Genomic DNA, 15,084 nt, shown 5'->3' with positions numbered 1-15,084 from the left:
TCAGAAGGCCAGTACCTCAACAGTTTGTGCCACTCAGCTCAGCGTACTTGTTCCATTTGAGGAATTTTCGTCCCTAATAATGTTCACAGTCAAGGATATGGCTATTTTAATGCAAATGCTCACAAAAATCTGTTAAAATATCACAATAATTGTGAAGGTCTAGACATGTGCACAATAAATCCTGAATATGAACATCTTGTTTCTTAAACCTTTCGATTTCTGGATGGGGAATCGAACCCACGTCCTTCTGGGTGAGCCGAACAAGCCTTTACTGACTTAGCTAGGTGTCCCCTCTCAATAATATATAGTGAATTAAGAGAGATCTGAGTAGAAATTTTACGTCTCCATTTTTAAAACTTTCACAATTTCACTGTCCCACTTTGTCCCTCCAGAAGCTGTCAGTTTACAGCAACTGTCCCAATGTTACCCACCCCCCAAAAAAAATGGTCAGCTCAAGCAGGGATCAAGTAAAAGCAAGTTAGCAGTTTTAACGAGAACATTTGAATCACAACTTTCTATGCATACTTAAAAGGTTGCCAGTCTGGTGAACACACCGTTTCAATATAAATATTACATTATAACATACCTGTAAAAACACATTTTTTAAAAATGCTATTTGCTCGGGGCATCGACCCATGGGGATCTTTAGCCCCTTCTGGCACCATATTGTATGAACCTGCATGTAATTGGAATGGCGGTAGTGCGGAATGTTGTGTGTGAGGAAACGAAGATTAAGGACGTCACAAACACACACTCCCCCAGGCCAGGGATATTAATCATTACAATTAAAAAACCCTGACCCAGCTGGGAAAAGAATCCTGGGCCGCTGGGTGACAAGCGGACAAATTGCTCCCCATACCACGGGGCCAGACTGTAAAAACACATAATTAAACAAAGAATAAATATACACTACTAAACAAAGAATGACACGTTTCATTCTTAAAAGAACATCATCAGATTCTACCAAGTCACATTCAATATTTGGAAATATTTATGTTTACCTCTGTCCAAACGTCTATGAATCTCTAATTTGGAACTTACGTTAATGAAGCCCTGCTTTGTCATCATTCCAGCATACACTGCGAAGTGTTCGAAAATCCGTTGATCTTTCGTTGCCTCTAATCCAAATGGTTGTCAGTCCGCTATCACTCCATTACAACGCGGCACCCACCCTGGTCTCGTCAATGACATGCTGCACTTCCCCTACAGATGATTTACCCTTAGTGTTCCTTTATGATCTTTTCTCATTTCTTATAATCATCTTCACATTTTCCTGGTCGATACGGACCGATGACCACACGGTTCCACACCTTAAGACAATCATGACAAAACCCATCACCAGTTAACACGATTAATCAATATTTCCATGTTAGCAATGCTCAGCACTGATACGGACTAAGCAACAAAAGTCTAAATTCATTAATTCTATTATCATACAGTAGTCAGTACCTTAATAAAATTTTATAAGACATAAATGATTGGAACTTTTATTCTCTGTAACTTTTGTTATCCAATACTTTTTAATAGGACCAATAATATAGCTATTTTTTCCGTCCTTAATCCGTTTACCCTCCAGGGTCGGTTTTTCCCTTGGATTCAGCGAAGGATCCCACCTCTACCACCTCAGGTGCAGTGTGCTGGAGCTTCAGACTCTGGGTCGGGGATACAACTGGGGAGGACGACCAGTACCTCGCCAAGGCGGCCTCACCTGCTATGCTGAACAGGGGCCTTGTGGGGGGATGGGAAGATTGGAAGGAATAGACAAGAAAGAGGGAAGGAAGCGGCCTTGGCTTTAAGTTGACCTTCTGAGGCTGAGTGGACCCCGTTCCAGCCCTCGTACCACTTTTCAAATTTCGTGGCAGAGGCGGGAATCGAACCCGGGCCTCTGGGGGTGGCAGCTAATCACACTAACCACTACACCACAGAGGCGGACACATAGGTATTTAAAAAATTAAATTTCAGGACCCTTCCCCTAAACTACCATTTCACTCAACGTGAAGAAAGTTATTTATAGCCTACACTGTAGTACATCATTCCTGGACTTAAACAGAATTTCATACGCCTAAATTCTGTCACCCATTTTCTTGTGGATCGGGGTTGGTATGGACTGATATAGATGTTGATTCCCATAGGAAACCTGAAATATTTGTCCCAAATGAGTAAATTTATAATACCAATATAAATGGTCCGTTAATAGACATTATACATTTTTCAGCTAATTCATTCCTGGTTGCCAGTGTTTCGCCCCAGTGTGCTAAGTTGGGCTCATCAGTTGGTAAATAGCACACCCACCAAGACGCATGGCTAGTGCATACCGTGGAGGTCACTGTGTAGGCTACTTGGAGCAACCGGCAGTGCCAATGCATTATGAGAGACTGTCACATTACCAAAAATTGATGGCTGTCTGTATAAGACATAAATGATTGGAAATTTGTTTCTATATCTTTAGTTATGTAGTATTTATTGATAAGACCATTAATAACAAATATTTTAGAATTGAATTTTAGGGCTTCTCCTACTCTACCATTTCATTCAGTGTGAATAAAATTATTTACAGCCTAGATTGTAATGCCTCAATCTCTGACTTTAGATACCGCTTTTCATTCAGTTCTCTTCAACCATTTTCTCGTGATGCCCGTACATACAAACAGACAGATGACGGGAAAATTAAAAAGAGTATTTCCTTATTACTGTGGAAACGACCGATACAGAAATACCATTCTTTTAAAATTCTAGCAATGTACAGACAAAACTCTGATTTTATATACACAGATGATAATCTATTTAAAAATAGCCTTGAGTGGCGAAGATGGTGCGTAAATTTCAGAGAATTTTCTACAGATAAGAATATCCTAAAACACATTCCAGACCTTTAAGTCAGAGATTACCTCCTGTGGGATTCATTAAGCTCCAATTCAAAAAGCGTAAAATTTTGTTCAGATGTTAATAAAAGCAGGGTGAACGTGCGGGGGAGGGAATTAAAAATGTATTATCATTGTCGTTGCTATTCTCATTATTCTTATTATTAGTACACTGACTGACAGAGCAAATGCAACACCAAGAAGGAGTGGTTCGAAAGGGATGAAAGTTGGGGGAAAAACAGAGACGGCACAGACGAATAATTGATGTTTATTTCAAACCGATATGCAGGTTGCACAATGCGCACGGCATCGACTCAGTAGGATGTAGGACAACCGCGAGCGGCGATGCACGCAGAAACACGTCGAGGTACAGAGTCAATAAGAGTGCGGATGGTGTCCTGAGGGATGGTTCTCCATTCTCTGTCAACCATTTGCCACAGTTGGTCGTCCGTACGAGGCTGGGGCAGAGTTTGCAAACGGCGTCCAATGAGATCCCACACGTGTTCGATTGGTGACAGATCCGGAGAGGACGCTGGCCACGGAAGCATCTGTACACCTCGTAGAGCCTGTTGGGAGATGCGAGCAGTGTGTGGGCGGGCATTATCCTGCTGAAACAGAGCATTGGGCAGCCCCTGAAGGTACGGGAGTGCCACCGGCCGCAGCACATGCTGCACGTAGCGGTGGGCATTTAACGTGCCTTGAATACGCACTAGAGGTGACGTGGAATCATACGCAATAGCACCCCAAACCATGATACCGCGTTGTCTAGCGGTAGGGCGCTCCACAGTTACTGCCGGATTTGACCTTTCTCCACGCCAACGCCACACTCGTCTGCGGTGACTATCACTGACAGAACAGAAGCGTGACTCATCGGAGAACACGACGTTCCGCCATTCCCTCATCCAAGTCGCTCTAGCCCGGCACCATGCCAGGCGTGCACGTCTATGCTGTGGAGTCAATGGTAGTCTTCTGAGCGGACGCCGGGAGTGCAGGCCTCCTTCAACCAATCGACGGGAAATTGTTCTGGTCGATATTGGAACAGCCAGGGTGTCTTGCACATGCTGAAGAATGGCGGTTGACGTGGCATGCGGGGCTGCCACCGCTTGGCGGCGGATGCGCCGATCCTCGCGTGCTGACGTCACTCGGGCTGCGCCTGGACCCCTCGCACGTGCCACATGTCCCTGCGCCAACCATCTTCGCCACAGGCGCTGCACCGTGGACACATCCCTATGGGTATCGGCTGTGATTTGACGAAGTGACCAACGTGCCCTTCTCAGCCCGATCACCATACCCCTCGTAAAGTCGTCTGTCTGCTGGAAATGCCTCCGTTGACGGCGGCCTGGCATTCTTAGCTATACACGTGTCCTGTGGCACACGACAACACGTTCTACAATGACTGTCGGCTGAGAAATCACGGTACGAAGTGGGCCATTCGCCAACGCCGTGTCCCATTTATCGTTCGCTACGTGCGCAGCACAGCGGCGCATTTCACATCATGAGCATACCTCAGTGACGTCAGTCTACCCTGCAATTGGCATAAAGTTCTGACCACTCCTTCTTGGTGTTGCATTTGCTCTGTCAGTCAGTGTATTATTATTATTATTATTATTATTATTATTATTTGTGTTACAATTATCTTTAAAACTATGCAAGGGTCTTTAATGAGCATTTTAATGGCCTGCCTTTTATATCAGTCATTTTTTATTGTTGATTAGTGATTTATACTGCTTATTAATGTATTTAAAGATCATCATTATCATTTATCATCATATGACATTTCACTAAAAATATCATCTTACAAGAATAAAAGAAATTAACTTAACATAAGAACAACATTTTACACTTTTTGTATTAGCGCTTAATGAATCCCACAAAAGGTAATATATGAGTTAAATATCTGGAATGTGGGTTAGGATATTATTACATGAAGAAAATTTCCCACCATCTTTGCCACTCAAGACGATCTTTAAATAGATTATGATTTATCACTAAAAATAATATCTTGCAAGAATTAAAAAATAAAATCAGTATAATGGGCAGACTATTAAGTGCTCATTAAGAACCCTAACGTAGTTTTTAAGGAATAAAATACGAGAAATAATAATAAACATAGCAACAACAATGATAATAATAAGGGAACACTAAGGGTTAAAGCACCTGTAGGGGAAGTGCAGCATATCATTGACCTGACCAGGGTGAGGGGACACGACGTAATGGAGGGACAGCGGACTGACAGCCATTTGGATTCGAGCCAACAAAAGAGCAATGGTTATTCGAACACCTTGTATGCTGGAATGGTGAAAAGCAGAGCTTAATTATTTATAGTTCCTGTGACTTGATGGAATCTGATTATGTTCTTTTAAAAATGAAACATGTCATTCTTTGATTAATAGTGTGTATTTACTTCTTGTTTAATGTGCTTTTACAATATTTATATTGAAATTGTGTGTTCGGCAAACTGGAATGCTTTTAAGTTCATATTTAAACTGAGTTGACACTGAAAAGTATGGCTTCCTTCTTAATAATAAAAATTTATATAATATATATTTATTTATTTCAAGAAGCCCACACACAATAACAGGAATTTCGACCTTAGTTGCAATGGTGGAAAGAGACAATTTTGCTGAGTAACAACACCTGTAGGGAAAGGAATGCACATATAAGTACATAATCAGTGTAAGTGAGATCAGCTCTGTCTTGTAAAACTACTGTTCTGAAAAACTTAATGGCACGATATGAGGTGATTCCGTAGGCCTCAAGTAGGAAAACAGCACAGAGCACTAAGATATGCTCTGAGCATTTTTCCTTAATTGAAGGAGGAACAAAACCACAGGTAAGGAAAACTTGCACTCAAGATAGCAACAGTCTGCATAAGGATCTAAAACTCAATTTTTTTTTCCAACCTGCTTTACGTCGCTCCGACACAGATAGGTCTTATGGCGACCATGGGATAAAGTCATAGGGTACGGAAGGAAGCAGCCGTGGCCTTAATTAAAGTATAGCGCCAGCATTTACCTGAAGTGAAAATGGGAAACCACAGGAAACCACCTTCAGGGTTGCTGACAGTGGAGTTGGAACCCACTATCAACTGGATGGAAATACAGCTGTGCACCCCTACCACACAGCCAACTCATCCAGTGTTCTAAAACTCAAGACATCCAAACTGTGTAGCTTACATCTTGATGAGGTCAGTCCGTAGTTTGAGATACACCAGAATGCTTAACGGTGTTAACTGTACATAATATAACAATTCATCTTGATTTTTACCAGCAAAATCTTATCACAATTGTCCCCTAACCTATTTCAGAAGGAGAAGTAAAAACTTAAACTTTATTGTACATTAAAATGATATCTTTCACTACCATAAGAGTTTTGAAGAAAACAACATCTTAAAAATGAGATAATTCTACATTCGTCTAACTACTAACTGAACTCCATTCTAAGTTTCAAATGACATATGACTTCTGATTTCTTGTGGGTCAGATGTCAAACATTTGGCTTTCCTTTGGTTCAGTTGCAGCATATACGGCGCAAATTGATTTTTCCACTTTTGGGTTTGGCGACTAGTATGGCATGATCAGTGTAGAGAAAGGCCCAGGGTATTGGTTGGTGCAACGTCCATCACAAGGATGAACGGAAGTGGGTACAGAGCTAAGCCCTAGTGAACACTGACTGTAAGGCAAATGGTATAGTACACTCCTGCAGCAGTGCAGACATAGTTTTGTTTTGTAAAAATACAATTAGTTTCACGTTGCACTGACACAGATAAGTTTTTTTTTGCAAGTTGCCTTATGTCGCACCGACACAGACAGGTCTTATGGCGATTGAGGGACAGGAAGGGGCTAGGAGTGGGAAAGGAAGCGGCCGTGGCCTTAATTAAGGTGCCCAGCATTTGCCTGGTATGAAAATGGGAAACCACGGAAAACCATCTTCAGGCCTGCAGACAGTGGGGTTCGAACCTACTATCTCCCGAATACCGGATACTGACCGCACTTAAGCGACTGCAGCTATCGAGCTCGGTACAGATAAGTTTTATGGAGACTATGGGATAGGAAAGGCTTAGGAGTGGAAAGGAAGTGGCCGTCGCCTTAATTAACGTACAGCCCCAGCATTTACCCAGTGTGAAATTAGGAAACCAATAAAACCATCTTCAGGGCTGCCGACAGTGGGATTCGAACCCACTATCTCCCAGATGCATCCTCACAGCTGCACGCCCCTAACTGCAAAACCAACTTGACCGGTGACATAGCTTCTTAATACTGCAAAAAGCAGCTGAAGCTTCTGACAAAGTACATACTGAAAGACTGCGCTGGAGAACTGCAAGCAAAATCAGGTCATGTCCTTTGTTATAGAAAGTATTCTTAAGGTTGCAGAAAAGTGGGATGATTTTCTTCTTTTTTTCAAGTTGTTTTATGTAGCAATGACACAGATAGATCTTATGGCGATGATGATATAGGAAAGGGCGCGGAATGGGAAGGAAGCGGCCTTGGCCTTAACTACGGTACAGCCCCAGCATCCGAATGGAAGCTCACAGCTGCGCGCCACTAACCGCACAGCCGACTTGCTCAGTAAATTGGGATGAAATGGTTTAATTTTCACACGGTGTTTCTCAACCAGAAACCGTCAAGCACGTACTATTTCAGTTATGCTACAATTTTTTCAAAGTCCAGGTTGGTTTCTGGCTATTCTGACAATCCTGTAAACAACCTTATTGAAAAAAGTTTCAAAGACCATCATTATAACTCAGAAATTGAATTGTGTGGTAATTAGCACACTCGGCAGAGCTTCCCTTCATTTTAAAGATGGGTTCAGCGATGAAGCATTGCCACTCGGTAAGTGTTCATCCCTCTTTGTCAATTTGGATGAAGGGTAATGTTAACAAGCTTGCTGAATCTCATCTTTAATAGCACTTCTGTATTTTATGTATGATATCAGACCCACATGAATTCAGAAGTCATATGCCATTTTAAATTTTTTATGGAGTGCAGTTAATTGGCAGAAGGATGCAGATTATCTCATTTATAAAATGAAATTATCTGTAGACATGATATTGGCTTTTGTACTTATGCCGTGTCAAGAAACTCTTCACATTTTGCAGAGAACTTTGCTCCGCGTCTTCAGAAAAAAGCTCTCGACTGATCACGAGGAATACTTCTACAATAATGAAGGTTTGAATTTAGATGTTAGTAATAGAAGTGTAGGTGATATGTTCATCCGTCACCATACGGCTCATCGTACGCGGTACGGCGCTAGCATTCGAAGCTGAAGTCGACGGAATCATAAGAATCAGCAGACTGTCAGCTTCCGCTTCAAATGCTACCACTGTACTGCATACGGTGAGCCATCTGGTGATGGATGAACGTACCACCTATACTTGACAGTGTACAGAACTAACCCCCGAACCATAGAACTGAAAAATGTATTCACACCAAAATTTTGAAGATTCATGTGGCTGAACTGCAGAGTGTGAACTGGACACACACGCGCGCACACACACACACACACTCTCTCTCTCTCTCTCTCTCTCTCTCTCTCTTACAATACTTGTCAACATGCTGAGGGAGAGCATTTTCAACACTTACTGTAATGGGGTAAAATTTATCATTTTTCAATCTGATTACACATTCATCAAAATTGATGGGTTCTATACGGGTGTACCGGAATGATGCTATGGTGACCACACTCTTGTTTACTGACATGCGGCATTCAGCAAGAACAGCAATCCCTGCAAGGCTCACCCTGTAATTGTGCCCTCTCATTACAAATATGTTAAAGAATGTACATCTCTACACTTCAAACCCTACACACGGTACGTATAGCATCAATATGAAGGCAGCACTGATTATTACGGATTTGGCGAATTTAGAATGCTCTCCATAAATAAATTCCGCATTTCCCTCAAAAATAGTTCCATACGTTGAAAATTCGCTGTTAGGGAATAGTTCTTGAAAAAATTATGATAGCGACGTTTTTCAACTATCTTTGACCATGAGCGTAACATCATTTGTTGAATAAAAATTCCCAGAGTATGTAGTAAGTTTGTGTTCTTTTATCTCTGATTTAATGAGTTGCTTCCAGTGTTTTTTACTTCCATTGCCTGCTTTTGTTGTGAAGTGATGTCCTCTAGTGCACAAGTCTACTTCGGTGAAGTGAAAAACTACATTAAATAAAATAAGATGTCACGTAAATGTAAGAGCAATGAAAAACCAAGTGACCATCGATAAGATTGGTCCACAGAAAATTAGTATTACCAAAAACAATGCACACAAGAGTTTCCATGCCTAGAACTATCAAAGATTTCACATGTGATTTTCCTGTTAAACATGGACACAATGTCTTGGTTTCACCCTACAAAATTTAAAAAACAATACATGAAAAGCCTGGATGCATCAGGCAATAATAATAATAATAATAATAATAATAATAATAATAATAATAATAATAATAATAGTTTCGTGTGGCTATTTCTAGCCGAGTGCAAGCCCTTGTATGGGAGACCCCCCCCCGATGAGGGTGGGCGGCATCTGCCATGTGTAGGTAACAATTTTTTTTTTCTAGTTGCTTTAAGTTGCACCGACACAGATAGGTCTTATGGCGACTAGGGGGACAGGAAAGGGCTAGGAGTGCGAAGGAAGCGGCCGTGGCCTTAATTGAGGTACAGCATTTGCCTGGTATGAAAATGGAAAACCACGGAAAACCATCTTCAGGGCTGCCGATAGTGGGATTCGAAACTACTATCTCCCAAATACTGGATACTGGCCGCACTTAAGCTATCGATCTCGGTGTGTAGGTAAATGCATGTCATTGTGGTGGAGGATAGTGTTATGTGTGGTGTGTAAGTTGCAGGGATGTTGGGGACAGCACAAACACCCAGCCCCCAAACCAAGGGAATTAACCACTTGAGATTATAATCCTCCGACCCGGATGGGAATCGAACTAGGGACCCTCTGGACCAAACGCCAGCATGCTAAATATTTAGGCATGGAGCCTGGACACCAATGGGCAATGTTAAATGCTCTTGCCTTTTCTTTACTACAAGGGTGACTATCCTAGTGTTACACAGTCTGAACATTATTTCACACATTCCTTGATTGAATGAAACCTTCCCTTATTGTTTAGCAGGCCATGTCACTACAGAAAACTACCATTGAAAGACAGCATCTCTGCTACATGACATAATCTGACACTTGTCACTTTCCATTACTTATTATAGCCATAATAGTTTGTAATGAAAATACAGTAATGTATGTATGTATGTATGTATGTATGTATGTATGTACACTGATCGGCCAGAATATTATGACCACCTACCTACTATTGATATAAACCCATCCATGCGATAAAAGCGTCACCTGACGAGGAATGACTGCTAGTCAGATACACTCACAATGCATGTAGTATCAGTGAGCGTGCTGTCCGAGTGTAGAATGGGGAAGGCGCGCAATCTATCTGAGTTTGGCCGAGGGCAGATTGTGATGGCTCTGAGGTTCGGCACGAGCATTTCGGAAACTGCAAGATTTGTCGGGTGTTCAAGGAGTGCTGTGGTGGGTGTCTTCAACAAATGGTGAAACCATGTCCAAACATCGAGGGGTTGGGCGGCCACCCCTCATTACAGATGTTCGACGTCATAGGCTTAAAGCCGTAGTCATCAACTGTCTTTTATAGTCACTTGACGCCTTCATTTTTAAATGTACCTCTTATGAATCTAACAGTTTTTATGTACCAATTGTTTGTATTATATATTCTCATTGAACTGATTTCATATGCCTTCCACTATGTATTAGACATCTATTAATGACTACGGCTTTAAGCCGTACAATCCTACGACGTCCTAATTAACAAAGAACTACATATGTGTTTATCATTTTATTAGATCTATAGTTATTTCATTGAACATTTTATATGTACTACCTTTGAATCCACTAGTTTTTAGTATCATTTGAATGTAATGTATATTCTCATAGAACTGATATTTTATGCCTTCCACTATCTATTAGACATCTATTAATGACTACGGCTTCAAGCCACCTTCTCTTACTATAGTAGAATCAAACAAGTCCTATTCAACAAAGAACTACATATGTTTTTATCAATATATTTGATTTTTAGTTACTTCATGAACATGTTTATAACTAACGTAAATCTTACCTCTCTTATAATCATCAAACACATTTTTGAATATCTTTAACCAGATGCCTGGTAAAATAATAAGGTTTTTGATAATGACTGAAGATGCCTCACAATGAGAGGCGAAACATGTCTCATCTGAATAATGTTTTAAAGTAAATGCCAACTTCTTGTAATGTATTGAATAGGTGGAAATAAACAAAAGATATTTCCTATATACAGTTTATGAAACTTTCAATACGGACGAAAAATGATTTTCATCACTTGTAATAATAAAGCCAACCAGGCTAATAAAAACAAGTATCTAAACCTTAAAACAAAAATTAGCAAGATCTCAAAAGATATTCAATTCCTAAAAGAATGTATAAGATCCAATCTAGTGCCGAAATTTCTAAAATCGACTCAAAGGAAAAACATTCCGAAACATAAATCTAACGATATTCAAAACAAAATCAACAACCTTTGGCTCAAAAATGAGATAAAACTATTGTATAGAAAGAAATCCTTATTAAATACACAACTTTATCGCGAACATTTGATTCTCGCGCAATCGTTATCACCGCTACAATGGCTTTCTTATCAACAACACATTACATATAAAATACAGATTGCATTGAACAAAAAACAAGAAACACTAAATCGTAAACTGACACACTTAAAAGAAGAAAAAGCAAAATCAATGAACCGGAACAGTAAGATAAAAATATCCCCCTCTCCTTGGAACAATATTCCAACTACAATTAATCTATCCGACGTCACCTTTACAGATAAAGAAACACGTTTATTCAACCAAGGCTTAAAACATAATTGGCCCAACCCACATAAAGCAGAAGATATAATCACTACAATAGCCGAAGCTGAAACAAACATAAACAAACAAATTCCAGCAGACAAACAAAACGACATAAAATACGAAATTAAAAAGAAATTACCTGCCCTTGTAAAAGAAATTTTTAACAAAAATAACTCGTCCTCACTAAAACAGATCCAAGAATTAAGAAAAAAAGTGGACACTAATAACATAATAATAACTAAAGCCGACAAAGGCAATACTGTAGTCTTAATGAAAAAACAAGATTACATTCATAAAACAGAGGAGTTCTTCTCTAATGAGACCTACACAATAATCTCAAAGGATCCCACTACAAAAACTCAACGTAATCTAAAAACACTTTTAAAAAACTCATTAATATGAACCCCAAACTACCCACCGTCAGATCACTACCGAAGGTACATAAAAAGGACGTTCCCATTCGACCAATCATAAACAGCCAAAATAGCCCGACATATAAAACCTCACAATTCCTCCAGAAATTTCTCAAAAAACATTTCAAATTCCATAACAAACACCCCAAAAATTCAATAGAACTATGTGAAACTCTAAAAAAATTTAACTTAAAACCTAATCACACATTGTGCTCTTTCGACGTTATTAACATGTATTCAAACATTCCCGCTAAAAAAACTATAGAAATAATAAAAAACAATCTTTCCAAACATGGCAATTTAAGCAAAATAGAAATAGAAGAATTCTTAAAATTACTAAACTTCGTCTTACAAAACAACTTTTTCACTTTCAACAATAAAATATACAAACAGGAAGGCCTGGCCATGGGAGACCCTTTATCCGGAATACTTGCTGAAATTTATATGGAAAACCTCGAAAACAGCAAAATAATAAATAACATCAATGGATTAAATCTCTGGCTACGCTATGTTGATGACACGCTAGTAATAATTGACAAAAACCTCAACAATAGTGAAAACATATTAACTTATTTAAATAATCTGGATAACAATATTAAATTCACTAAAGAGGACGAGAACCACAAATCAATTAATTTTCTTGACATCACAATAACAAGAACTTCCAATAAGTTTGATTTCCAAATTTACAGAAAACCCTCATTCACACCTATAACTATTAAACAAAGTTCCCTTCATCCACTATCACACAAACAGTCCTCATTTTATAGTATGGTGTACAGAGCTCTAAAAATTCCCCTTTCAGCGACCAATTTTAAAAAAGAAATAAATACAATAAAAGAAATAGCCACTTTTAATGGATATAATCCCTCTATCATAGACAAACTAATCAATAAAGTTAAATTGAAACTATCCACAAACCTCTCCCCAATAAAAAATGAAAAATCAAAGTTCGCAACCTTTACATACACCAACCCAATCATACACCAAGTAACCAACACCTTAAAAAATCATGAGATCAAAATAGCTTTCAAAACTCAAAATTCAAACCAAAAAATGTTCTTCAACCATAATACAATAAATTCAGAAAATAATAAATACTCAGGCTCCGGTATCTATAGATTAAAATGTAATGAGTGCCTCAGCTCATACATCGGACAAACAGGAAGAAGCTTCATAACTAGGTACACAGAACATTTCAATGCTCAGAAACATAATAAACAATCAGCAATGAGCAATCACATGAAAGAAACGGGGCACAACTTTACCACAATTGAACAGGACCTTCAAATTTTAAAAACAGTAAAAAAAGGTAGACTTATGACCGAATTCGAAAATTTATACATATTTTTGGACCAAAAATTCAATGCTAATAAGAATTTAAATGATCCAATAGACAATAGAAGCCCTTTATATGACCAAATAGTAACATTATTCAATAATGTAAACCTTCAAGACAAAAAGTTTTTTAATATTTTCAAAACAGTATCAACAAACACCCCTACGTCAACAAATACATCATACCCCCCTCCCCCTCCCATCTTACGTAATTCCCCTCCACGCGCCATTCATAAACCAACAAATGATACACGCCTCTCCGCTTCCCCTACCATTCACAACTCCCTCCCGTTCACGAATCACAAGCCTACAACTCCGCCCCCTCCTACCCACCCCCCTCTAGCCGGACGACATACGTACAACACAAGGAGTAAAAACCGTTAGTGACCATTAGTATCCTAATAGCGCCTCACACAGCTTGTTAAATGGGCCTACAACGCCATAGGTAAGCACCAACATTTTCTCACTAACACCACTTAAACAAAACCTTCCCATGTTTTCTTTCATTTTCGTCAAAATTAACTACAGTTTTTTCTTCATTTCAGAACCATTCTATAACAACAATAATTCAACTGCTTCATCAAACTTCCATAATACTCTTCAATAGTATAAATTATTTACAATCAACGTTTTATAAAATATATTGTCATCGAAGAAGAACACAACAGCTCTCCAACCTTCACGTCAACGCAATCTTGCCGAATAAATCTAAAATAACCTACGAAATGTTGACCAATAAATATCACGGACATACGCATGCCAACGTCAAGTAACTTTTGTCAAGCAATTGGAATGTTTTTCCTTCATATTTTTTATACTAAGCTGTATATTTTGACTTATATCTTTTTACCATATATTTAGCAGTTATTTGACCTACATTTCAAACTTTGACTACGGCTTTAAGCCATCAACTGTCTTTTATAGTCACTTGACGCCTTCATTTTTAAATGTACCTCTTATGAATCTAACAGTTTTTATGTATCAATTGTTTGTATTATATATTCTCATTGAACTGATTTCATATGCCTTCCACTATGTATTAGACATCTATTAATGACTACGGCTTTAAGCCGTACAATCCTACGACGTCCTAATTAACAAAGAACTACATATGTGTTTATCATTTTATTAGATCTATAGTTATTTCATTGAACATTTTATATGTACTACCTTTGAATCCACTAGTTTTTAGTATCATTTGAATGTAATGTATATTCTCATAGAACTGATATTTTATGCCTTCCACTATCTATTAGACATCTATTAATGACTACGGCTTCAAGCCACCTTCTCTTACTATAGTAGAATCAAACAAGTCCTATTCAACAAAGAACTACATATGTTTTTATCAATATATTTGATTTTTAGTTACTTCATGAACATGTTTATAACTAACGTAAATCTTACCTCTCTTATAATCATCAAACACATTTTTGAATATCTTTAACCAGATGCCTGGTAAAATAATAAGGTTTTTGATAATGACTGAAGATGCCTCACAATGAGAGGCGAAACATGTCTCATCTGAATAATGTTTTAAAGTAAATGCCAA

General features: G+C 38.8%; 1 protein-coding gene across 5 annotated transcripts in view; it reads right to left on the bottom strand.

Annotated features, from left to right (window-relative positions):
• Positions 1 to 15,084, bottom strand: part of SH3PX1 (sorting nexin 33-like protein SH3PX1) — a 328,612-nt gene that overhangs the window by 283,326 nt on the left and 30,202 nt on the right. The window contains exon 1 of one of the 5 annotated variants that reach the window (XM_068226248.1): positions 1,042 to 1,080. The exons of the other annotated variants lie outside the window; for them this stretch is intronic. Coding sequence (XP_068082349.1) covers positions 1,042 to 1,068 — 27 coding nt within the window. The 5' untranslated portion in view covers positions 1,069 to 1,080. Of the gene's footprint in view, positions 1 to 1,041; positions 1,081 to 15,084 lie in introns of those variants that run through there. 5 annotated transcript variants of the gene reach the window in all.

Source organism: Anabrus simplex, chromosome 2, assembly GCF_040414725.1.
Source record: "Anabrus simplex isolate iqAnaSimp1 chromosome 2, ASM4041472v1, whole genome shotgun sequence".
Classification (NCBI taxonomy): Eukaryota; Metazoa; Arthropoda; class Insecta; order Orthoptera; family Tettigoniidae; genus Anabrus; species Anabrus simplex.
The sequence above is the reverse complement of the archived record's forward strand: the minus strand, read 5'-3'. Positions and strand labels throughout refer to the sequence as shown.